This window comes from Channa argus, chromosome 6 (assembly GCF_033026475.1).
Source record: "Channa argus isolate prfri chromosome 6, Channa argus male v1.0, whole genome shotgun sequence".
Lineage (NCBI taxonomy): Eukaryota > Metazoa > Chordata > Actinopteri > Anabantiformes > Channidae > Channa > Channa argus.
In genome coordinates this window covers 8,981,472-9,005,937 of record NC_090202.1, presented here as the reverse complement: position 1 = coordinate 9,005,937, position 24,466 = coordinate 8,981,472, and the positions used below count along the sequence as shown (strand labels likewise).

The window sequence follows — 24,466 nt, the reverse complement described above, 5'->3', positions numbered from 1 at the left end:
GCTAGAGCTGCTACTTATGATCATTTTTGGTAACAGTTTAACCTTTTGGCTGTTTTTATTCAACTTGTGTTCAGATAAATACCTGTTACATTGCAAATGTTAGATGCTTTATTTCTTTTTTAGTCTGATCAGCAGACAAGTAATATTATCAGTTTTAGGATACCTAACGCAAGAAACTCTTTGTCTTTAAAGTAGCAGCTCAAAAAAGGTTGGTATTTATATCTAATTATGGTCCAAAACAATAAATCACTTTATTCTCTGTTGGCTCCAGTATGAAGGATTTTCTCCGCAACCATAAGCAGAAATGATCAGTCAAGCAAAGCAAGCAGAAATACAAAATATGTGAAGGTTCCAGCTTATCAGTTGTGAGGCTTTGCTACTTTTCTTTGTCTTACAAGACAGTGAACTAAATAATTGAGGAGCTCTGGGCACACAAAACAATTTGAAGATGTTATCTTGGAATCTGCCCTGAGATAGTTTGGCAGCCTGTCCAGAGTGTACCCTGCTGTATGGCCAATAACAGCTGGGATTGGCTCCAGCACCCCCAGGACCCCTAACAGGATCAGTGGTTAAGATAATGGATGATTGGAGGGAATCCATCAATGAAAAATGAATAGTATATGCAATCATTAGTCGCTCCTAAAACCTGTGTTGCAATATTGAAACTATATCCCTAATCAGTGTGTGCAGCTTTTCATATTTAGCCTGTAGAGAGGAGAACAACTGAGATCTAATGAGACAATGAACTGTGGAACATTTGGCAGCTAACAGACAACTCAGTTTACACATGGAATCTGTGCTGCAGTGAGCAGAGTGATTAGTGTCACTCACAGCACACACTGAGTTTTACTCGTGATTGTGCACACAAACTGACTAATGTCATAGTAACATACTGTGTGCGGGCACAATCTATGTGAAGCTGCTCCTGGATCACACCCTCAGCATCTATTAAGAGTCTTTATTGGAGAGAGAGAGAGAGTGTGTGTGTGTGTGTGTGTGTGTGTGTGTGTGTGTGTGTGTGTGTGTGTGTGTGTGTGTGTGTGTGTGTGTGTGTGTGTGTGTCCGTGCGTGTGCGTGCACGCGTGCACGTGTGTGTGTTTGAGACACCTAAAATTTTCTTAATCTGTAGTTTCACTGTTTATTTTTATTTTCCTTTAACGTCTACAACATTTTTGCCCTTCCTGAAATCCTGTGCTGTGAAAACAAACAGTATATAAAGTTCTGTATGTCTCCCTGCAAGGCTCAGCTGTCGAAGAATAGAGGTTACAGATAAAAAATCCATGTAGAGTGTCTTTCAGAAAAGAGAAAAGTAGAACACAACTTCTGTTCAGAGAGCTAGAAGAACACTCCTTTGTGTTTTTGCAGCCTACACACTCACACATAAATGCAGAATTGTGTCCACATACATGTACTGTACAGTACAGTGACACACACACTTGACACAAGTACAAATAATAGAATAGGCTCTGCATCCCATGTTTCTTATTGTGTCTAGTCTATTAAGTTGTTGCCATAGGATACCTTTGTGTTCCTCCTGGCTGTGTGTGTGTGTGTGTATATGTGTGGTTATGTGTGTGTGTGTGTGTGTGTGTGTCTGCGTGGTGTTGATAATGCAGTCTGACTAATAAGATAAATTAAAGGATGTTTCTTTAGGAAGAAACATTGTTTGTTCCAGTTGACTGATTGATTCTCTGATTGATTCTCAATCAGTCAAATGGAAGAAGATGGATGACACACAAGTGATCTTGGTAGATTTCTGAATCTGTTTTTAGCAGCTACTGGAATTTTTTGAGAGAAACACTTGCCAATAAAAGACACTTGTAAATTGCAAGATAAAATTGTGGTATTCATGGAAAAACATTTTTATAATTAAGCCTCTTTCTATAAGACATTTATGTGTTTCTCCGTACTGTATTTAAAGAGTCGTACAGCTGAGAAAACAAATCGTTAGTACACTGTTGCCCATAAAGATGGAATACATTTTTTTTCCTCTTCTCAGGAAATTATTTTACATTTCCAAACATATCACGATGAAAATTTAAATACAATTGACCTTTGCTAAAAATAGGAATGTGTCTGAAAACAAAATGATTCCAACTTCATGGGCAGCAGTGTATAATCCACACTGTAGACAAAATGTTTTTCTACTTAATTTGTGACAGCATTTCAATCACAAATAAAAAAATCTTAAGCCAAGATTTTTTTACTTCTGGACAGAGACAAGTTTTAGTTTTTGTACAAAAAAAAAAAAATAACCTAACAAAAAAATTGGTAATTGCAACCAATTTTCTTAACAAACATGTGTCAGTTCAGGTTCCTGACTAATTTTATGCTCAGTGGATGTTAAACACATTTAGGTTGTCAGCAAAGAAGCCTTAATCAGGAATGACACAGATTAAGCAAAACCCAAGCGGTGCATGTAATCATCTGCACAAAAGTTTTGCAATCATGACCACATTATCTTAGAATTATTAATATTACAGAATACATTAAAGCCAATTCAAACCATTCCTATTTGGAACTTAAGTATAATGTCTGCTTTGAAAAAAGGATAATTATTGCGGAAGACAAAGTCTAGACTGTAGCTATATTGGGGGTGGCCCTTGGCTTTTGTGTGTCATTCAAACAATACTCAGTTGTTGCTGAAGAGCTAAAGAAATGGGTGCTGAAAATCACCTCCGTGAAACAGTTGCGTGCCTAAACTGATGTTAGTGTTTCAGAGTTTTCAGAAGTTTTAACATGTACATGTTCATCAACATGTTCATTGTTTGCCTGACTCATCAGCTGGGATGTTCTATTGTACAGTAGCATAGCTAGTTTACTCATATTAAGCTGTGTGTGTGTACAGTCTGTGCTGTACATTATATACAGTACGGGCAGGTACAGGTGTAGACATGTTACACAGTGGTGCTAAACGTGCAGGAGCTGAGCCAAAGAGCTGGCATAGCCGTGTCATCTACGTTTAAATGACAGACAAATGGGAATGTAAGTGAGCAGGTTCCTACATGTCTGTGTAATTCAGTAATTGATTGATACTTTACATGGCGTCACACTTGACAATCACTTTCATTTACGTTATTATGCTTGGCAGTCACTCCTTTACAATGACTTGCTGAGGTTTGACTGTGAAGACAGAGTCAGGAAAGTGCTTATTACACAAAATCCTCTAAAGGAGAGAGAAGAGCAGTCAACCCAGCCATTTGTAAATTGTCATGTCATTACCACATTTCCTGTACTTGCCTTTCCAGCTTAGTGACTGATTTGAGGTGTGATTCTTTAAAATTTGTGTCGTGCACATATATACTGTCGCTGTGATATTTAAAACTATCTAAACATATTATGTACCATTTATATGATAATATTATTACCCACTTTGTGTGCAAATGTAGTTTTGTGCTGTATATAGCTCTGTGGTTGACCCTGTTGCTACAGTGTTTGTTAGAGGTGACTCTTGTGTGAATGTACAATAAAATGTGCATCACTACACAGGAGTTTGACATATTGTACCCGGCAATTAAGTGATGGTCATAAAATCAGCATTTAATGATTTGCACCGCATGCTCTGAATTACTATTACTTTCTACAGCAATGTAGAGTTTCAGAGCATTTGGGGGAATTGTTTTTTTTTTTTTTTTTAAATATCTTGGGTATGCGTTTTGCAATAAAGAAACATCTCACCGGTGGTGTGTGGCTGATATTAATAGCTTTTGGACAACAATAGAGGTCAAGAGGACAGTCAAATAAGTTAAACCAGACTGCAGACTGACCCGTGAGTAGAAACAATTTATTGTTGGGTTTATTTGCAGGCATTGCAGACAAAAACTTTAATTTAGAAAATGTGTTGTTTTGTAAATACAGCCCAAATTCCACTTTATTGCACTTTATTGCAGGTGAAATTCATTTAGTTTTTAATCTCTAAGGGTGATATTTCTTTGTGCCTGCAATCCAATAACATTTTTATTTTGTGTTTTTGTTTTTTTGTTTCTGTTTTTTTGTATGGGGGGGGGGGGTAGGATTTTTGAGAGGAGCACTCCCTCAGGGATTAAATCTTTATTCTTTACTGCACATGTGTTTATCTGTCCAGGTATCCAGCAAACCATTGAACAAGAAGAAGGACAGAACAGGTCATCAGCTGACCTGAGGATACGTAAAACACAGGTAGATATCAGTTGAGAAAGCAGCTGTGTCCCACTTGCATACTGCATAGTGGGACAATGTTGTCCATCAACAGCATCCTCAAATATATTTATTTAGTATGTGTACTAATATCCTTTGAATGATGTTGCTGATGTTGTTACAGATTGAAGAGTCTATATAGTCAATACTTGCTTAGAATTAGTGTGTAATACATATATATATATATATATATATATATATATGTATATTTAAAAATATGTTGTATGTTTTGCAGTTCAGTTGGATTTTAGCATTCTTAATATCAATTTGGTGTCTATTGCAGGCATGAAGCAGTTGTAAGTGAAATCTGTTGTTATTCCTTATATCTCCAGCACTCCACATTGTCCCGTAAGTTTGTTGAGGTGATGTCAGAATACAACACCACCCAGTCGGACTACAGGGAACGGTGCAAGGGACGCATTCAGAGGCAGCTGGAGATCAGTGAGTAATCCCCACACCACCCTCGTACAAACTGCACGGACAGTGGGTATAGACAAAAAACCTTTATCTTTTGTTCCAGGTGAAAATATAAATGTAAAGGATCAAACAACTTTTGAAAATGAATACAAAAAAATATATAAAATAGAATTACTTGAATAGAAAAACTGGATTTTGGAACGATAGCCCCCCTGTGGAAGCTTGTGGGACGGACCCACAAGTCCAGTTGAGTACTTGAGTACCAACCAAACACATTTCCAATAGCAATCAAGTCTGGACTCTGACTAGGCCATGTGAGGACATTCACTTTTTCTGCTTCAGCCACTGCATGCTTATTGTGGCTGTGTGCTTCTGGTCACAGCCACATTGAAGAGTGAACCTTCTTCTTTCCACATTTTCCTCAAGAATTTGACAGCACTTTTTCCATCCATTTTCTTTTCTATCCTGACATGTGTTCCAGCTGAGGAGAAACATGTCCACAAAAGGACGCTTCTATGGAGCTATGGTGTTTTCTGGATGGTGACTTGTGTTGTCTTTGGCCAGATGTACCATTTGGCATTAAGACGGAAGAGTTCAAATTTAGTCTATGAATCTGGTCTCGAATCATTTTATTATTTGGCCTCCGAATCTGTCAGATAATCTTTGTCAAAGCTCAAACGAGACTTTCCTGATGAGTTTTGTTTTTTTCTTGCAACCCTTTCTAAGAGCCAGACTTTTGCACTTGAGAAAAAGTGAGACTGCAGCAAAACACACTTTTTTCCTCAGGTTCCAGGAGTGTAGAGCACTTGTGATGTTGTGGTCAAGTGCGCAAAGTGACCACTCTTTGCCATCAAGTCTCTTGGTAGCCTCTCTCACTGGTTTGATCCTCACTGTGTCTGACCCGGGCAGAGTCATGGAAGTACTAAACTTAACTGTGCTTCTGGATGGATTGAAATTCTCTTGTACCAGTCAGTACCAGGCTTGTGCCTTTTCGCCACTTAGTCCCTGAGATCTTTTAAAAGTGCCTGTCAATCATAGTGTGTGCAGGGATCCTGGTCCAAATCAAGGTATTTGCTTTTTTATTAATTTTCAGAGTTGGTAGTATTTTTTCTTTCACTTGAATGTTGTAACCTGCTTTGAGTTTGTTTTCATTTCAAGCTGGAAAACAACAAAAAGTGACTGTTTTAAACTGGGTTATTTTTTCTATGCCAGCTGTATGTTAATGTATCTAAAAGTCACATGTTTTTTTTACATTTGCAAAGACTTTTGAACATTGGCTTTGCATTGATAACCATGAGCACATTTGCTCAGATTGCAGGAGCTAATGCTAAAAACAGTGTATTTTTACTTTATTAGGAAAAAACAAGAGAGTGTAAAAGATTGAGACACCGTCAAAGTTACATTCATTATTCATTAAAAATGGTCTTTAACTTGGGAATAACATAAAAGCTAGAGTACATCAAACCAATATCCTCCCACCCAAATCACAACAACAAAAGCAAACTGTTCTTTATTTGTTTTGTTTAGAGAGAAATTTCAGTTCATCTCATCCATATTTTATTTTGAATTTGTCTGCTGTAGTGTACCAAAACAACCACTCTCACACTTTCCAAAACACATACATCACCAACACCCACACCCATATGCATGCACATGCCAGGGTTCTGCAGCTTCGATCTGAGCTCCTCTTGCTCGTGTCAGACTGTGTGCATGATTTGATTGGACAGGTATTAGCTGCGGGCCCCAGGCTGCTGGACCAGGCAGCTGACATGGCCTCTGCCTCGCTATCCTGGCAGGCCTCGCCATGCCAGCTGCCCCTAAACGTCATTGAGTCACATTATACACAAAGACACCCAAGCATGCATAAAGAAAAGAATGATTCATGTAGTGGTAATGGCAGAGGAGAGCAGGGGCAGTTATGTCGCAGGGCACTTGGATTATGTGTGATTTCCTCTGTACATCTGACAGTTTAGAGAGACCACATGCAGTCAGGTCAGTCGTGTAGTGTATGTGTGAGGTGCACTCGGTACATCTACACTAAACACAGTCAGATCAAAAGACCTCCAGTGACAACACACCCTACTTTCTTGGGGGTTATTGAAAGACTAGCAGAGCCTCTTCGTGGAGTTTGAACACACTTCCTGATCCATTTGGATTTGATTTGTCAGCTGATGGAGTCACAGGAGGCGTTTTCTGATCTGAGTTATCAAGGAAGTAATCAGACACACCGAGCACAGATAAGCAATGTGAGCACAAAGAAGATGACACATTATTAGATTTAGGCAAAAAAGAAACGCAGTTTTTGGTTTTGATAAAAACAGGTTTTCTGTCATTTTCAGTAAAGCTTCTCCCTTCTGTTACCATTTGCTCTATATTTCGATGTAACATAATTTGTTCATTCAGGGTTATACAGTAAGTGAGCTGTACTTGAGTTTTGTCAAGTCCTTTGATTTGGCTTGTGTCTAAATCAATAAATGTGCCACACACAACAGGAAAACCAGTCTGGTCTGTCAGATTGAGTATCGATGTTTCTGTTGCGTTCCTCTCTTGTTTGCCTCCGTTTAGACCTGCAGAAGAGTAACGGTAAGACATGTCAGTGCAAACACAACAGCATCTTTGATCCTATTTTTTTGACCAACATTGCCTCCAAATCCAACCTGTTGGCGTCAATCGCCAAAGCTTTTTACATATAGTTGTTCTGTTTAATTCTGATTGAAATGGTTGCACTAGTTCCAAGCAGTTTGCACGATGCTACTGCTATTTCTGATCTGACTCTATTTCTGCAGTATTCACCCATTATTTAGCAGGTTTGCTAACTTTAAGGTGTGCAAAAAAAAGAAACAACATTACAGACTAACATCTATGCAGACATTCCGTTTGGCTCAAGCCAAATGATAACTTCAGACTACAAGCTCCAATGTTTCAAGTACTAACATACCCTGGAGTCCATTTTGACATCACTGCAATGAGGTCAGAGCTGAAATCGTTGACAGTCAACTTTCAGCTGCTGTAACATTGCTCTTTATAAATAAGTAAATGTAGTCCAGAGGCAGCATGACACTGTTAACCTCTTCTGTTTCTAAAAAAAACAGCTTTTTTATACTGCCATTATTAAACTGACCAGTGTTAATGTTTTTTGAATATAACAGCGTTGATTGAGCTCGGAATAAAATCTATTCACTGCACATTTTTCTATTAAAGTGTAACTGTGGATATTAGAACAGTTCACTGCATTTGAACATGTGCTATCACGATAACCACTGTAAATAAAAAAATATCTGGGTGAAGCTGAAATCATGTAAGACTGAAATAATTCGATTTTTTTTTTAAGCAGTGACCTGCGATTAGTCACACTGTTGGAACATTTCTATAATAGTTATAGTCATCATATTGGAAATGATGACTGGAAAGTATGACTGAGAATGATTATGGTGAGGCTGAACTTTTAGTATTAAAAAATGAATTAACCACGAGACTCCTGCATTGTCACCTACTTGTTTTACACTGCATCATGAAGCTGCTGCTGTTCAGATTCACCTCTGTTTCTCTTCCCTTATGAGCTGTCTGCAGATACTGTCAGCCTATAATGGAACTTGACTGAATCTGAAGCCAACTTTAAGTTAGTCTCTGTGAATGTAATAGTCTTTGAATGCTTTTGAACAATATTATTAAATGTCTAAAATGTTCTATCACTTTTAAAGCCAGAATCCAGGTCTGCTATAAATTGAATGAATGGACATATATGGCATCAAATGTAACAGTGTTGATTTATTGACTTATTTCTCTGACTTTCACTGCTGCAGGTGGGTTTTAAAGATAAATCTGCATTTATATCACACATTAACCTTTCTGTCTCCACTGGAATAACATCGAGGCTCTGCTCATTATTTACCCGTTGCCATGGTGAATCGTAGTTTCTTAGTGCGACTGATGATGGATTTTTACAGTCATCATTGCTCAGAGTGAACAAACTCAGAATTGGTTAAATTAACCTCAATCTGCTTTTCTGGGAGTGAAAATGTAAGAGTTTCCAATCTCTGGTTAATCTCAAAGTTCAGGGTTAAGTTCATAGTTTGTCAAAGCGGCTTTCTGGAATACCGCCGAGTTAGGCGAATTTTGTTTGTTTGGTCTTTGAACAGAACATGGACAACTGTTTCCTCATGCTTTCACTATATGTGCTAAGCTAAGCTAACTTAACTACGCCGTCTCTTACTTTATGGAGATTAACCTTCCCACTGTATCTAGGAAAGTAAGTCATCTTTAGAAGTCACACAGGGTCTATATTTAATTGAAACACAATAACACTGTTGTACTTTAAGCCAGTCTAATGGCAATCCCTTTTTCTTTATCTTTTATTTAATTTTTGGTCCTTTCTGCTTATCCCGTGAGTTCAGGGTCGCCACAGCAAATCCTCTGTTGGCATGTTGATTTGGCACAGTGTTTTACTCCAGATTATTTGACACTTTGACACGTGGTCGGGAGGAGCGGGGCACGAACCTCCGACCCTATGGTCAGCAACTCTACCAACTGAGCTGACCCCCAACTGAGCCGCTGCCGACCCTAATGGCAATCCTGTACCATTCATCTCTGTTATTAATTGAGAATGCATGTTATCACACATTTAATTGCTGAATGCAGGATGAAGAGGATGTTGGTCACTGCTTTCACACATCACATTTGATTATCATGATTTATCGTTTTCTCCTATGCCTTTCAGAGAAACACTTAAAATACCAGGAAAAGGACAGATCTGTACACTAACACGTATTACAAACCTCTCGACATACTGTGTGTGCCGATAACATACATGCTTTTGTCATTTCTGTGCAGGTGAAATTGCAGTAAACTGAGGCATGAAAATTACTTGCTTCTTTTCACTCTGCGTGCGTGAAAATTTGTGTGGTTTGCCTTTCACTCTGTTCCTTGGGGGTCTCACTTCATTTGTGTTACATAACAATGGAAATGACATAATACTGTTACTGGTAGCAACATAGTATGAATGATTTAATAGTCCATAAACACAACGGGTGAAGTGAGACTCCTTGGCTTTATATTAGGTTTCTCAGGGTTTGGGTCTCTATGGCAACAAATAAGAGCCTCCCTCGTATCCTGTCAGGGCTCTAAAAAAGCCAACGAGGTGTGTATGTGTATGTGTTGTGGTGGTGGTGGGGGGGGGGTGTAGAGGGGTAGGGGGTGGGGGTGTGATAAATGGGGTAGGGTAGACCAGTGCCATTTTTTTTTCACAGTTATTCATGACTCATTGTGGCCTCTGTCCTTCAACTCCAACTCTGACCCTCTTTAATGTTGTAGTTTTAGCCTTAATGATAGAGACATGATTTTCTGAGAGGCTGGGCGAATAGGGAATTGATTACAGTGATGTGGTGAATGTGGTTACTCACTCCTATTCATGTGCTGACGTCACTCTCTTATTCGTCATTCGTGGAATTGAACAGCATTTTTATTCATAAGTGGCATGTAACCGCAAACACAATTAAGCACAACTAAAATCATAGTTGATGTGGATATAAAGTTTGGATTAGACAGAATATGCCAAATGTATTATCAGAGAAAGGTGCACCCTGAAACACACATGAACACGTGTTCATGCACTGGTAAATGTGGGAGCGAAGCTTCATCAGTGTTGTATTCATGAAAGGGCAATCATTAGCTGTGACTCCTGACCTACATCACTCACCATCGAATCACCTGATCTGCTACCAGTGGTCCTCACACATACACATATGCACACACACAAACACACACACTGATTAGGTTAGGAATAGATGTTTGGTTCTTGCCTCTATGGGTTTTATCTGGCAGAGGTATCTGTGTAAATCAATTCAATTAAATTACATGATGAAAACTTATAAGCTTGTGTATTTTAACGAATGCTTTGACATTTTGTGAAATATTTAGATAATCTGTATCTTTAGAGTGAATATGAAGCTACAAACAGCAACAGTACAGCTGCAAATACAAGTTTTATTTATTTTATTTATTTAGTTTTATTTATTTACTTTCTGATTTTTTTTTTATTGATTTCTGATTTCTTAAACCCCCTTACACCTTTAAAATGTTTTAACTGAAACAATCTGTGGTATAAAATTACTGTACTCTTGGCTATACTGCACTGAAGTGTGAATCCTAGGTTCTTGTACTAAAGTTTTCATACAGTATTTCCACAGGGTACATTAACTTTACATAATTCAATTGCATTTTGCTGACAGAGACTGTGTTTAGATACAGTTAACTAATATCAGTTACTATCAACTTTCTCATGTAAACTGATTTCTTGACCGACACATAAACGAGAAATGTAGGTACTGTAATCGTGATAGGGGACTGAATAAACCTAATTTCCCCATGTAGATTTCTCCAGGGAAAGTAGGAGCTGTATAAAAAGAGAGAGACCATCATTAAAACAATCTGCTCTACTTTTCCATTGGTACAAAATCTAAATAATTCTTTCCTGCCATAACAATCCATATTCCATCTGAGGTTCTTTATGATCCCAAACCAATAAGGTTGGTATCTGGAGGTTAAGATATGCTCACATGCAAGTAACATTCTTTCAAGTATTGAAACACAAAGATCAAATGTAAAATGTGACAATGTTGTGATCTCTGAACTCTCCTGTAGAATATTTAATTTTTGCTGGTTGGACTTGTTGTTTGTGACTTGTTGCAGTGACCCCTGGTCTTTAATATGTGAACTAGAAGATTTTTTTTGAAGTTTTTGTATTGTTCTGGCTGTAATTACAATATGTCCACAAGGTCATGTGTTTATTATTAATATAACATGACAAATAACAGCTGATAGAAGTGATGCCAATAGCTCGGCTGGCTCTGTACGCCAGGTAACTGTTCCTGGGAAGGCAGGGTGTTATTGTGTGGAAGAGATGTACAAACTGCATATATCTAGCTCCACAGAGAATTTAAGATGTGCAAATGAAAGACTGGATGTGATGCTGCCTGAGTGACTGTGGGTTACTGTATCAGGGAGGCAGAAATGGAGCCCAAGAGAAGCAGCTCTGCAGGCAATCTTCATACGCAGGGATGTTGATGTAGGTGTAGGGGAATGTTGTGAAATAGGACAAGCCTGTTGGGGAAAATAGAGATTGATGAGGAGCAAAGAGCAAGAACACATGATATCAGCAGGATGACATGATATCGTACAGGCAGGGTCAGTAGATAGAGAGCTAGAAAGTTTGCTATAAGTAGCTGTGGGGATTTGAAGAAAATGTATTAAGGTACTGAATAAGTAGGTGAAGACTGAAGCTTTCCTTTGGTCTTTACATTCAAAATGAAACTACACACCTTAGATTTGTGAGGCTTGTTTAGTCAAGCTTTGCTGAGATGGAATGGAAATGTCAAAGGATTATCTGCAAGTATGAAACTCCGTTTTCCACAGTGTTCTGATATTATCAGAACATGACGGATATGTCCATGTCCTTTCCTTCTGAAAGGGCAAGACAGCGAACTCTTAGGTTTTTCAGACTTGAGAAGCAGAGATCGGAAGTGTTCTAAATAACTTCTAAACGTGTAAAGCATGTAGTTCTTTCTTCTAATCGTAATCTAGAAGACTATGTTTGAGTAGGAAAAGAAGGAAAGTTGCAATGTGCCTGACCGTCCTGAAAATATGATATGATGAAAAAGATACAATAAGATCACAAAGTACGGCTTAGAAGGCTTTTTCTGGTTAATGTATATTTAGTAGAAAATAAACTGTAGGTCTACAGGTGTGAACAGGCAACATTCAGATCAGCTGAGATGGATGCTGCTTCTGTCTCTCTTTCTTTCTTTATTTGTAGATATTTACCATTATCAATGGCTGCTCTATAATCCCTGCATTAGATGGCACAAATTATTTTTCCATTCCGTCCACTGTTGTTCACAGACGAAGCGTAGAGTTAAACTCGCAGTATACACAGTCGAGGCAGATGGATAGAAAAGAAAATTACCCTGTGGAAAAGAGGGACGCACCGCTTTCATTTTAATTACCCCTCAGACAGACGCAAAGAAGGAATTGGGATGACTGTTATTATCTAGGGAATTTTCCCAATGCAAGTCCTCATCCACTGTAGTGTTGAGAACCCTTCAAATCCAATATCACTGCACATACACGTGTTAATTCCTGGGCTTAAGACACTGTGTAAATTTCTAACCACCCACGCCATGGTCATACTCTCCTGTGTGTGTGTGTGTGTGTGTGTGTGTGTGTCTTGTTTTAGCTGGGAGAAACACAACAAATGAGGAGCTAGAAAGCATGTTGGAGAGTGACAATCCAGCTATCTTTACCTCTGGGGTAAGCGAAAAAGCAAATGCAATGTGAATGCATGCAAAGCCTGTTTCGAATCTAGCCCTTCACCTCCCTAACCATTTCCTTCAATTATACCATCTTAGATCATTATGGACAACATCACCCAGCAAGCCATGAATGAGATCGAGACGCGGCACAATGAGATTATCAAGCTGGAGAACAGTATCAGAGAGCTTCACGATATGTTCATGGACATGGCCATGCTGGTGGAGAGCCAGGTGAAAACAGCGATCCCTTCTCACTCTCTTAGTACCTACAGCTTGGTTTGATTTTGGCAAACAAACCTGCTAATGCTGCAAAAAAAAAAAAAAAAACACAGCAGTGCCTAATGCCTAGTTTCTAGAGTCAGAGTTGTGGTTAGATAGGGCGGTTGGCTAATACAGCAGTTCGGTAACACACTCCCTTCCCAACTGTAAAATCATTAACCAAGCTAGCCCACTGCAGCAGCTGCTGCTTCTGCCTGTCATGAAAATAACTCCACTTCACTGTGGCAGAAACTGGCAATCTTTTAATTTACATGCAAGTTGTCGAGTGTACTAGTATAAATGTAGGTCTGATGATGCCAGCAGAGTTAGAAGGGGGTTATGTTTTCAGCTCCATCTGGACGTTTATTTACACACTATCTCAGTAAATTCAGACAGAATTTTGGGGAGGATCACTTCGCTAGAATATGGGGATTTCCTGTGTTTGTGATTTCAGCCATCAAACCATTTATGGTAACTATCATTAATGAGCTGAAAGGAAGATGTGGAACTTCCGAATTGGCAACTAACAGTGTTCCTGTTTTGTCAGAGCAATAAATTATATACAACAACTAAATATTATAGGGACTTTGGCTTTGTAAACTGAGAATTGTTTAGAATTTATGTCAGTTAATGTTATCAGCTCCATGTGCTAAAAATGTTATTCATTCACAGAAAACTTCTGTCATCCAAGGAGCAGCAAACATGTTAGCATGTACAAATTTGCAGATTATTCTCAGTATGTGTGTGGGGACCGAGCCCCCACAGAGATGAACTCAGACTGACTTATGCAAAAGCAAAATTGAGTGAGATGACACATGAATAGGAAAATGTGCTCAGTGACAAAAATGAGAGTAAATTGTTGCATGTAGCAGGAATTGTCCTCATGATTTGGGTGTGGGAGTAATACAGTAATTGTTTCTAAGAATCTAGTAATTCAGTAATATTGTGCATGATTGTTTTACTCACTTGTCATGTGTATGAATGCTCTAAATGTAAATATTTAATTCAACTAACACTTCTTTTATAAACTGGGGACGGCATCATTTAAGATTATTCTTGAGTCTGTTTGTTTTTCTCTTTCTCAGCTTTGCTCTCTCTTCTCCCCAACTCTCTCTCTCTTTTTTGTCTTTGTCTTTTTTCCTTTACAACACCTTACTGTCATCACAACAATGACTCTAAGCCCTAGTGAACAGAGAACAGCACTCGCCTTCTAATACCACAAGGTAATTTACCCGTGATTTCTCAGCTTTTCTCTTACTGTGTTGTTGCAGTGCATACATGAAGAGCTCTACATTAGATTACCTCCATATTCACTCAAATGCAAAAGGACTGCTTTTGTAACAATCCTGGATCAATGCTAAATGTGCCACTAGAGGCATTCTTTGGTGATGAAGGATGATTTAAACATTGCCAATGGCTCTTGCTGCTCGGTTTTATCTGTTCGTATCTTTTCCAAAGCCTTCACATTACACCAGTCTCCTCTTCACAACACGATTCTCATGTAATGTGTTAGGTATCTACAGTAGTATAGTCATCATTGGAAAAACATAAAAGAGCACTGAAGCTAAAGAAACTGGATCAGATTTGTGTTACTAATTAAAACCCTTAAACACACAGAGGAGGTCTGATTAGAGGTGGTACAGAATATGAGTTCAGGCAGATTTCTACTCTCAACACCGTAACAATGACATTTCTTTTTTCTGTGCAGGGCGAGCTGGTGAACAATATTGAGCGGAGTGTTCTGCAGGCTCAGGAGTATGTGGAGCAGGCAAAGGAGAGCATACCAAAATGCAAAAAGTTCAAAAAGACCGGCAGACGGGTGAGATCCAAAATATTCACAGTCTACAAACTGACTCTCACGTCATTTTTTTTTTCTTTCCCTCTATCCTTTCTCCTTTCCATCCTCTTCTCATTCACCCATTGTTCCACCCCTACATCCACTCCTCCTCCTATTTCTCCTCCTCCTGCCTACACATCTACCTCCCTCTTTCTTCTTCCTGTCTACATGCCTTCTACATCTCCTCTGTAACTAACATCTCCCAGGGGGAAATGATAGACCGCATAGAGTACAATGTGGACCATTCAGTAGACTATGTGGAGAGAGCAGTATCAGACACTAAGAAGGCGGTTAAATACCAGAGTAAAGCACGGAGGGTGAGTCACACATACAAAAAAAACTAAAAAAAAACAATGCATGTGAACAAACATGCTATCTTAAAAAAATTTGGGATCAGAAGCCTTGCATGTAGTGGTACCTAATGTAGTGCAGTGCTTGTCATCGGTGTATGTGCATGCTCGTGTGTCATGTACTCTGCATGTGCCGTGAGTGTATTTGACATATTGTACAGCAATTATTCTAGATGTACATGTACTTCTAGAGTTACTTCTGCAGTCGATGTCCTTTAGTGTACCCACTGACACAATAATCAATAGAACCCCATCAATATATGATGGGTGGACTGCACAGGACGCCAGCGTGAGTCAATTCTAACACCTGACCACCACCTGAGACTGTGAAATCCAGTTAGCAAGTGAGCTGAGAAGTTGAACTTCACCCAACAACTAAAAGATAAAATAAGAAATGGTGGAAATGTTTAACAAATTTATTTATTAAACCAGTCTGAAAACAACCTTTCTCCAGTGCAATACACTTTATTAACCATACGTTTCAGGGCCTCATCAGGGTCAACAACCCCTCGTGGTTTTGTTTCAATTTTGAAAATGCAAACTTCTGCATACTTGTTTACTGAGAAAAGCAAAACGAAAAACATGACCAGCACATATAAGGAGTAATTCCAATGCAATCACATCTGTAAAAGCACTATAGTATCAATACCCAGTTCATGAGCTCAGTTGCGTTAACCAACATGCACTTTAAATGTCATCCAGTAGATCACATGTGGGATGTGATGGCTGTAGTGTTTGTGTGGTTACATAAGACAAAATCCACTGGAAACAGCTGGCTGACAGTTCACAAAGAGGGTGATTTAATGGTGTACCTCCACTTAAGAAACATTTTATTATTGATCATGTCTTTTCTATGATTATCAACGTCCACCATAGTGGAACAACACTGCCACCTCTTGGTTAATGTCTATACTGACACTCGGAGGTAGAGGGTTTTAAAACGTCACACACCAATGAATAAGTCACCACAAGGATCATCTATGTGATTATTTCCCCACAAAAAAATCAAAGTGTGGAATTGTGCAACAATTACTTTTCTTTTATCTTCCCCTTTTTCCTTTTGATTTTCTTTCTAATTTATTCTCTCCTATTCACACTGAATCATTATCTGATACTTTGTCTCTCCTCCCGTTTCCCCCCTGTCCAGAAGGTGATGCTGACAGGAGGTTGTATTGCAGTATGTCTCACCATCCTCATTATTTCCCTTGCAATTGGACTCAGTTAGGACCCTATGAAATCCCCACAGAGCTGAGCATGGTGCCTACAACTAGGAGTGGCAAAAGGGGAAAAGTACTGCTTAGTGAGCGCTGTAACGGTCCATCACTAACTGCCCGTGAACTGGGAACCAGCTTATGGTACTGGTCTAAAAGCAGTTAAATCTACCTACATTTTGCATACTACATGTTCCCACAGAACAAACAAAGCAAATTCAGTGGACCTCTTGCTTTCAGCTTATTTCAGGAAGGACCCATGTACACTGCTGTCTGTTTTATTATCTTCTTTGATAATACCACTAGATGGCACCAGAATGAGTGATTCCTCCCATGTGAACAAAGTGGCTTTAAACATGAAAGTGATTGTGGCATGTGCTGTATTTTGTTTAATGTGGAATGAACAAAATTCAGGAAAGACGTATGCAGTTAAAAAATGTAGAATGTGGAAATGCAACATTCTCACTCCAAGAGCATGAACACATGAACAAAACAAACTGCACTGCATCTTCATGCTTTTCTTTAAAACTGTATGTTGTTTTGATTACTCTAAATACTGTAATATGTGTCAGGCAAAGTACAAGTCACATTTCTAACACATTTTCCTCTTCTCCCCATCTGCTGCTTTGGATGACTGCTTATATGTTCTTGTTGACACCATGCAGAAGAAAATAATGATTCTTATATGCTGTGTGGTTCTGGGAATTGTCATTGCTTCCATTGTTGGGGGAACGCTGGCCTAAACCTCAGGCAGCCACAGTGGCACTAAAAACACACAAACACATATTTTCAGTCCCTGCTTTAATGAATGCAATCTATTACATTTAGCACAAGGTGAGTTACATACTGTACCGTAACATTTACACATGTACACACAGTGTACAGGGCCAGAAGTGTTTTCGCATGAGTTACTGTTTTGTAAATGTGTGGTGCTGCAAAATGTTTATCTGAGTGTTGAGTGTTGTCAAAGATATGATGCTCCCAAAAGTGAATTCTTGAATGAAAAGATTACTAAATGGTAACACTATACTACTACATTCCAATTTCCAACTTATGACAATTATTCAGTTGTAATGTCTATTTTGTGTTGTACAGGCAAAGTAAACAGGCCACTTACCTGCAGTGGTTGGAGAGCAACCTTATCTCTGTTGTGTAAATGTTTAGTTACTTTATATTTACTGGTCTTTTTGCTTATTTCCCACTGTCTGATTCCCTCTACTTCCCTCCAATAGCCCTGCATGGTTTAGTTTACTGTAAAGTGGTGTTTTCTATACTCTTGCATAAAGGAAAGAAGACAGCTGTTCTGATGTGTGGGATATTTTGCCTGTCAAACTTTTTTCTAATGCCATCTCATGTAGTTCACCTGTAATTTCATCTGGCCTTACCAGTTGTGCAGCATTTTTGATCGTGGCTCCAGTGTTTCTGTCTGAGTGAGTGCATGCATGCATGAAGTACAGTTGCCAGAGGATGTGTGCGTGTTCATTTGTAGCTACATGTATGAACTTGGTGAGTACGAGTGATAAAATGAGTGCTCATTCCTAGCCACCCGTGTCTTTGTTTTTTATGAATTGTAAACTGATATAAAGCTCTATAACACTGCCAGTATGTTCAAATAAGCTGTTAAAATTGGGCCTAGTCTGGTTGGATTTCATTTTTTCTGGTCTTTAAGTGACAAACTTTTTTTGTTTGATGCCATTTTATAAAATCCAAGCTTTAAACAGAACATATTCTTCTGTCAAGCTACATATGTGTTTATTTTTGTTAGTGAAGTTGACAGTAAAAGTGTCAGCATGAATTTGAAGTAGCCCCATAAAAGACTCTAATATCTGTTTTCTGGCGACACATCAGACATGCACAAACTGCAACCATGTTACCATGTTGCCTACTCAACTTGTTGCCTTTGTGTTGTATCGTGATGATATTGTTTTGTTTGTTTGTTTGGTTTTTTTGGGAGGGGGGGTTTTTTGCAAGTAAAGTTTGTCTGCTAAATCACACAGAGTTTGTGCTGTTCTTTTCACACATGCATTCACAAAGGCAGGATATGTGTGTTTTTAAACCTTCTGTTAGTCTTGCTCTTATGATTTTGGCAGTTTTGATAATGTTCATTTTGCGCTCGCCTCCACTGCTGTAGAGATGCCGCATGGCAGATCAAAATGACCTGTACAGACATTTACAGTTTTAAAGTGGCAAAGTATGTGCAAAGATTAGATTAATCTTCTGTGGCATTAATTTATAATATGATAGCCTTTTGCTGACAGAAATTTTTATTTATAATAATTTCTAATTAAATTTTTTTCAAATCTTGTCCATCTGATGAACTCAGTGTTTTAAAGTCATCTTTAAATAACACTCTTGCTTTCTGCATGTATCAAAGGGATTTACTTCCCAGTTTTACAGGGCACCTTTGTCCTTTTGGAAACTTTTTCAACTTTCATCTGAACTCTGAAGTTCCCTTTTCCCTAAAGTTACTAAAGATCAAACACCATTTGCTTCCTAATTTAGACTCGAGCCTACTAGAAACAGCCATCACAAGTAAATAAATATATTCATACACAGCATTTGTAAAGAACCCTTTTAGGGTTACAGCACACAGCATGAACAGATCTACTCCTATCAAAGGTATCTGGAAGCACCACTTCCAGGTAAGTTGTAAACTAGTAAAACCAGTAACGACATGCACATGTGGCATGTGGCAAAAAACAAGAAGACCACTGCACACCAAATAATCTTGTGATTTCTGCTCCTGGTGCTACAGGATGTCTCTTTTTGAGGTGACCTTGAGTCAGAAACATAACCTGCTTCATAGCCCTCATGAATCGGTCTAATGAGGCTCACAGCTTTTCTGCAGCAGACCTGAGTCAGTGTCTGAGTCTCAACTTGTCAAAAAGAAAAAAAAAGGAACGGGGTATAGGTTGAAAAACAGAACTCAGATACACATGGAATTTTGACGGTTGACAGTCTCTGCTGAAAGAAAAAAGCAACACAACCACACTGACCTGTACTATTGTGAATTAGACATATAATTTTTATAATATATATAGGCTAAATAAAACAAAAGCATTTTACTATAATACAGTACAACAACAGCACAAATTAAGTTATCATACAGCTGAAACTAACTATTGGCATCCATTTATTTCTTTATTTATAACATTAAACTGATTTGACTGCATTAGTTTTAACTAGGTATATCCAAGTATACAGGATGTACCAGGATGAATAGAAATTAACATCTGAATAGGTCAATTTTCTCATATGAATGTTTTTATTTTGTTTTGGCTTGCTTTATATTTAAGAGTTTGAATATCCTTCATAATTGTCGGCTCTAGATCATTATAAATACATTTTCATATTGTCAGTCTGTACAGACTAGTGGCCTCTGAGAGGAGGCTACTGAGTGCAATTTGATTCTCCTGTGTACTTAAAATATAAATGGCCTCTACATATCTTTGTTTTACACCTCTTTGATACAAAAGATATGAGCCCATATTAGTTTTACATAAGATTCTACAGTGTATTTAATAAACGGAAACACCCATAACAACATGCATTAAATGCTAAAATACACTGTTATACCGAAGAAATTAAAAAAAAAGAGAAACACATAAAGTACTTTATTTTCTTACAATCGTAAACTAAACAAATGAAAAATCTCTCCAAAACTGAAAATATTAAATTTGGGGGTTCAACAATTAAAATGGACCAAAGAAAAACAGTCATAATAAAGACTCAAACATTACTCATAATTCATACCAACTAATCACCATTGTTCTTACTTTAAGAAAGTGTTAATCGTCTTACCAACATGAATATATATTGATTATTTCATGTAAATGCACTTAACTTTCGACTAAACAAAAGCTCATCAGCTATCAAAACTAGTGACTGTAGTAAACGGCTAGAATATAGATATTCAGAACCATAAAAAGATGAAGTTGGGGTGTATGGATTTGTCAACAAAGCACATGTACATGTTGTGTTACAAAGTTTAATGCTAGAGCTTTAGCCACTTGGTCCTGTCTCATTGACTTGGAAAGAGGTAGAAGTGTTTTGTTAAAGTGCATCGGTCTTTGGTTGGCATCTGTCTTACATTGTTGGAAAACTCTTCAAAGCGTTGCATGACCTGGGTGGTTGAAACAAACGGTACAGCAAGCATCGGTAAGACAAATGTGAGAAAGCATCATTACCAAACATTCAAGCTATTCCAACAATAAGCATTCAGTTATTAGACATTCACACCAAAAGACAAAAAAGTCAACAAAACATACTTTTCTGAATAGTTCTTCAATGTCGTCCTGTCGAGAGGAACTGTTGAATACGTCAACAATAAACTGGATGAGAAAAGATCCGTGTTCCTTATGTCTGTAAGCGACAGTATCTGGAGGGACATTATAAAAAGATAATATATTCATTATTCATTATTATAAGGTCATTATTGATAGCTGTTTAAATGCTAGAGGTGTAATGGAGTTTTCTTCACAACGTTCTCTTGATGTTGTGAAGAAAATGCTAATGTCGTTAGACTAACCAGGGGTGCTAGAAAGAAGTGAAATGAAGTCTTTTTCTTTGTGCACACTTCGCACCATGTCATCCTCTATGTCCAGTTCACTAGCAGACGGGACTGGTTGTGGTGGTCGAACATCGTCCGTGACCACCGAGTCGCTAACCAACACAGATCCGTCCTCCTCTGAAACGTGTTCATCAGAACATCATTTAGTTAAATCTAGCAAACAGGAAATTCATTCAGCAGGCGTCTAATGAATCTGAATTATGTGCGGTATAAAGTCAAGGCTCAGATGGGAATCACCTCCTCTGCAGGCCTGGATGATGATGATCTTGGGTTTGTTCAGCAGTGCTGGACATTTCTGGGAACCTAAGTGTGTGTAAATGTTGTTGACGGGGAACTCATCTGGTTTCTCATCGCCATCTTTCCAGTTGATACCAAGGACAGCTCCCAGTTTACCATGGGACATGATAACCACAAACACACTGTCTGTCCCTTTGAGTTTAGGGTGTTGGGAGAATTTCATTAGTGCATCATTGATTTCCTGCGAGAACACAACAAGTCAGGTGTTATTTATGGTTGTAACTCAACTCTTCTGATTTAACTAAACTGAAATGCTATTTTCCTCTTTTACAAGTACCTCTGCTGTAAGGTTTTCATATTTCACCACCTCGTATCCCAGAGTTGTGAGCTGCTTCTCCATGTTCACCTCATCTTTTTCAGCTCCACTCCTGTTTAATTTCTCATTAGTAAATACTTTGTTACATATTAGCAGGGCCACACGGTTCCTGAAGGATATATCTGTCACGGGATAAATCTAAAAAACAAAACAGTAAAAATTATTTTCTCAACAGACATACTAACTTCTTATTAGCATAAAACATATTTATGACACATTGTAGATTTTCATTTGAAATCAAGGTAAATAAAGAGGGATTTTTACTTTCCCCTGATAAACAATTTCACTGAGGTAAGAAGAATCATATTTGTACTTTTTGGTTAAATATTTTAACAATGTGTAAACCTGACAGTTAGACAAACGGACAAGACACATTTAAATAATGACTATTTATGAATGACTAACGCTGTTCTCGTTCCGTTTCACTCTGGGTGGGGATGACTTGCTCTCCTTTGAGGGCTCGGCAAAATCTGCAGCAAAACACAACATCACTGTCACATATCATTCAAAGTGTCATTAAACTTCTCTTTGAATTCCCTATATTAAAATATTTCTCTACTTCTAGCTGAAAAATGCCTCCAGATAACATAACTTGGAGGAACCTTCATCTTCCAATCTTGTTCCTCACACTATTAAACAACTGAAAGATAGTATATAAAAAGTACGATCCTACATACTGTATATTAATAAATATAATCTCAGTTTCAGTGTATCATTAATATAATTATATCACACTTAGTTAATAAATTAATAAAGTATGAGGTTTTTTTGTCAATGCTCACACGCTTATACGACCATAAATAGGCCAATCAGCTCACCTGGAAGAACAGGCTGATTGGTAAACAGCTCCGAATGAAGTTCAGCATCTCTGCGTTTAATGTGAGTGATCATCTTCGTGCTGGCTCTGTCCCCTTTCTTCTTTATGATGTCGAGGAGGCAGCGTGCCCTGTCTGCTCTGCTGCTGTTGTCCTCCAGTACAGAGTCCTTCTCCCCATCATTCAAAACACCATCCTCTAAAAGATCGTCCAGGAGCTGTTTGACTACTTCTTTGGAAACCCGATCCACAAACTTAGTCCTTGCTTTGTTAAGCTCACCTAGAAATAGAAATAGGAAGCATTTGGGAAATTTCAGAAGGAAGCTTTAAAAATGAATACGCCCATTTTAAACCAATACAAACTATGTCTACATACTTGTGAAGTGTATTTTAATCAAAAACGATTAAATCTCACCTGCCATTTCTCATAACACTTGTCTCACCGAGTAAAGGTAATATTGGATCTGAGAAGTTTTGTCCTCACATTTAATCTTCCCAACTCGCAAGGCAAAGTGTGCACACTTAATGTATGAGGTGAAGCTGTTTCCTAGGAATTTACTCCCCTGTTCCATGTAAGCTGCAATCACATGCAGGGTGTGGCACAAACTTTAACACCACTGAACACAATCGAAAGAAAGTTTCAACTTTTCAGTTCCATCAGAACAACCTGCAATGGGTACAGAAACTTGTTTCTCCTGTCACCCCTGTCCTTTTATACCCTGCTCTCCGCACTGTTCTCTGCCAGTTCGTTGTGTATTCTGTACCCTGTGTTCAGCATTGTGCATCCCGTATCCTGCCAGATCCCTGTTTTGGTTTTGCTCTGTGGTTTGATTAATCCTTGTTACCTTTTGCATTAGTTTATCCTCTGCCTGTTTGTTTTATCCTGCTCCTTGTGTTAATTTCTCCTATTTAGGTCTGTTCTTTTGTCCCTGTTAATTTATCCCTTTACCAGTGTGGTAACGTTAGTTACGGTCTTGCCTGGTCCCTTAGTTTACCTTACATTGGTTCTGTCTTGTCTGGATTCTGTCTGTCCTGTATGTGTACACCCAGGACAGCTATTGTTTGAATAGCTGTCCTGTGTGTCATATACCCTGTACGTGTATAGTCCGTTGTTTTTACTTTTAGTTCTGTAAGTTTATTACCCTCCTCGTGGAGTGATTTTCAGTTGTGTTAACCCCTCAAGTTTCTTTATAAATAAATACCCCTTTTCTTTGTAGCTCCTTGCCGTCTCCTTACTTGGGTCCCTGCTAAGTTACTTTACTAGCCGTAACAGCAGTGTACTGTAACTCATCATAACTTCCATTCTGCAGCAACAGACCTACAGATGTGACGGACGTTCAGCTTGTCAAAGGTACAAGCTCAAATTTAGTCACAAATCAAATACATTTCTCATTTCTCAGGATAGGTTGAACTTCTACACTCACAGAAAATGATATTAGGCTTTTGCAGTTACTAAGACCCTCCTCTTAATCCACTTAAGGCAGACACAAGTAACAACAATTTGTAAAAAAAAAAAAAAAAAAAAAAAAGATAAAGTACATTACAAGATAATTAAATATTTGAGAAATACATAACATAAGCTGTCTTTACAATTACATTACAAGTACTCATTTGTGTGATTTTATTCATAGCAAAATATAAGTAAGGTATGAAGCAACAAAAGATCTAAGCCAGGAAGAAAACCTCAAACCAAAGTGTGATGCCGTGCATAACCCATTTCTAAATGTTTCTGGAACAAACTGACTGATACCTGAGCTTTTTTTGGCATCTTGTGGTGGTCTTGTTTTGCTGTGTGGGGAATCAACAACTAGACACTGCACGCTGGTTTTCTTCTTACTAATGTCCCTTGGGTTGCATGGTAGCTAACCAGCAGTAACCTCCACAGAGTGGCTCTGACACCCTGGAATGAGAAGT

General features: G+C 38.3%; 2 protein-coding genes across 9 annotated transcripts in view; one reads left to right on the top strand and one right to left on the bottom strand.

Annotated features, from left to right (window-relative positions):
- Window positions 1-18,549, top strand: part of stx1a (syntaxin 1A (brain)) — a 58,104-nt gene extending 39,555 nt beyond the window's left edge. For 4 of the 8 annotated variants that reach the window (XM_067507431.1, XM_067507426.1, XM_067507427.1 and 1 more), the window contains 5 exons: window positions 4,085-4,158; window positions 4,509-4,617; window positions 12,824-12,897; window positions 12,996-13,130; window positions 14,866-15,194. In XM_067507431.1, the coding sequence (XP_067363532.1) occupies window positions 4,085-4,158; window positions 4,509-4,617; window positions 12,824-12,897; window positions 12,996-13,130; window positions 14,866-15,186 (713 nt within the window). In that variant the 3' untranslated portion in view covers window positions 15,187-15,194. The other 4 variants (XM_067507432.1, XM_067507429.1, XM_067507430.1 and 1 more) reach the window with 4 other exon arrangements.
- A 1,605-nt stretch (window positions 18,550-20,154) lies between these two features.
- LOC137128596 (caspase a-like) lies at window positions 20,155-23,449 on the bottom strand. The gene is made up of 8 exons (XM_067506876.1): window positions 22,968-23,449; window positions 22,557-22,832; window positions 22,144-22,208; window positions 21,700-21,876; window positions 21,363-21,603; window positions 21,084-21,242; window positions 20,824-20,933; window positions 20,155-20,678 (listed from the first exon to the last, which is right to left on the bottom strand). The coding sequence occupies exons 1-8, from the start codon at window positions 22,972-22,974 to the stop codon at window positions 20,577-20,579; spliced, it is 1,137 nt and encodes a 378-aa protein (XP_067362977.1). The 5' UTR covers window positions 22,975-23,449; the 3' UTR covers window positions 20,155-20,576.
- Window positions 23,450-24,466: the final 1,017 nt, after the last annotated feature.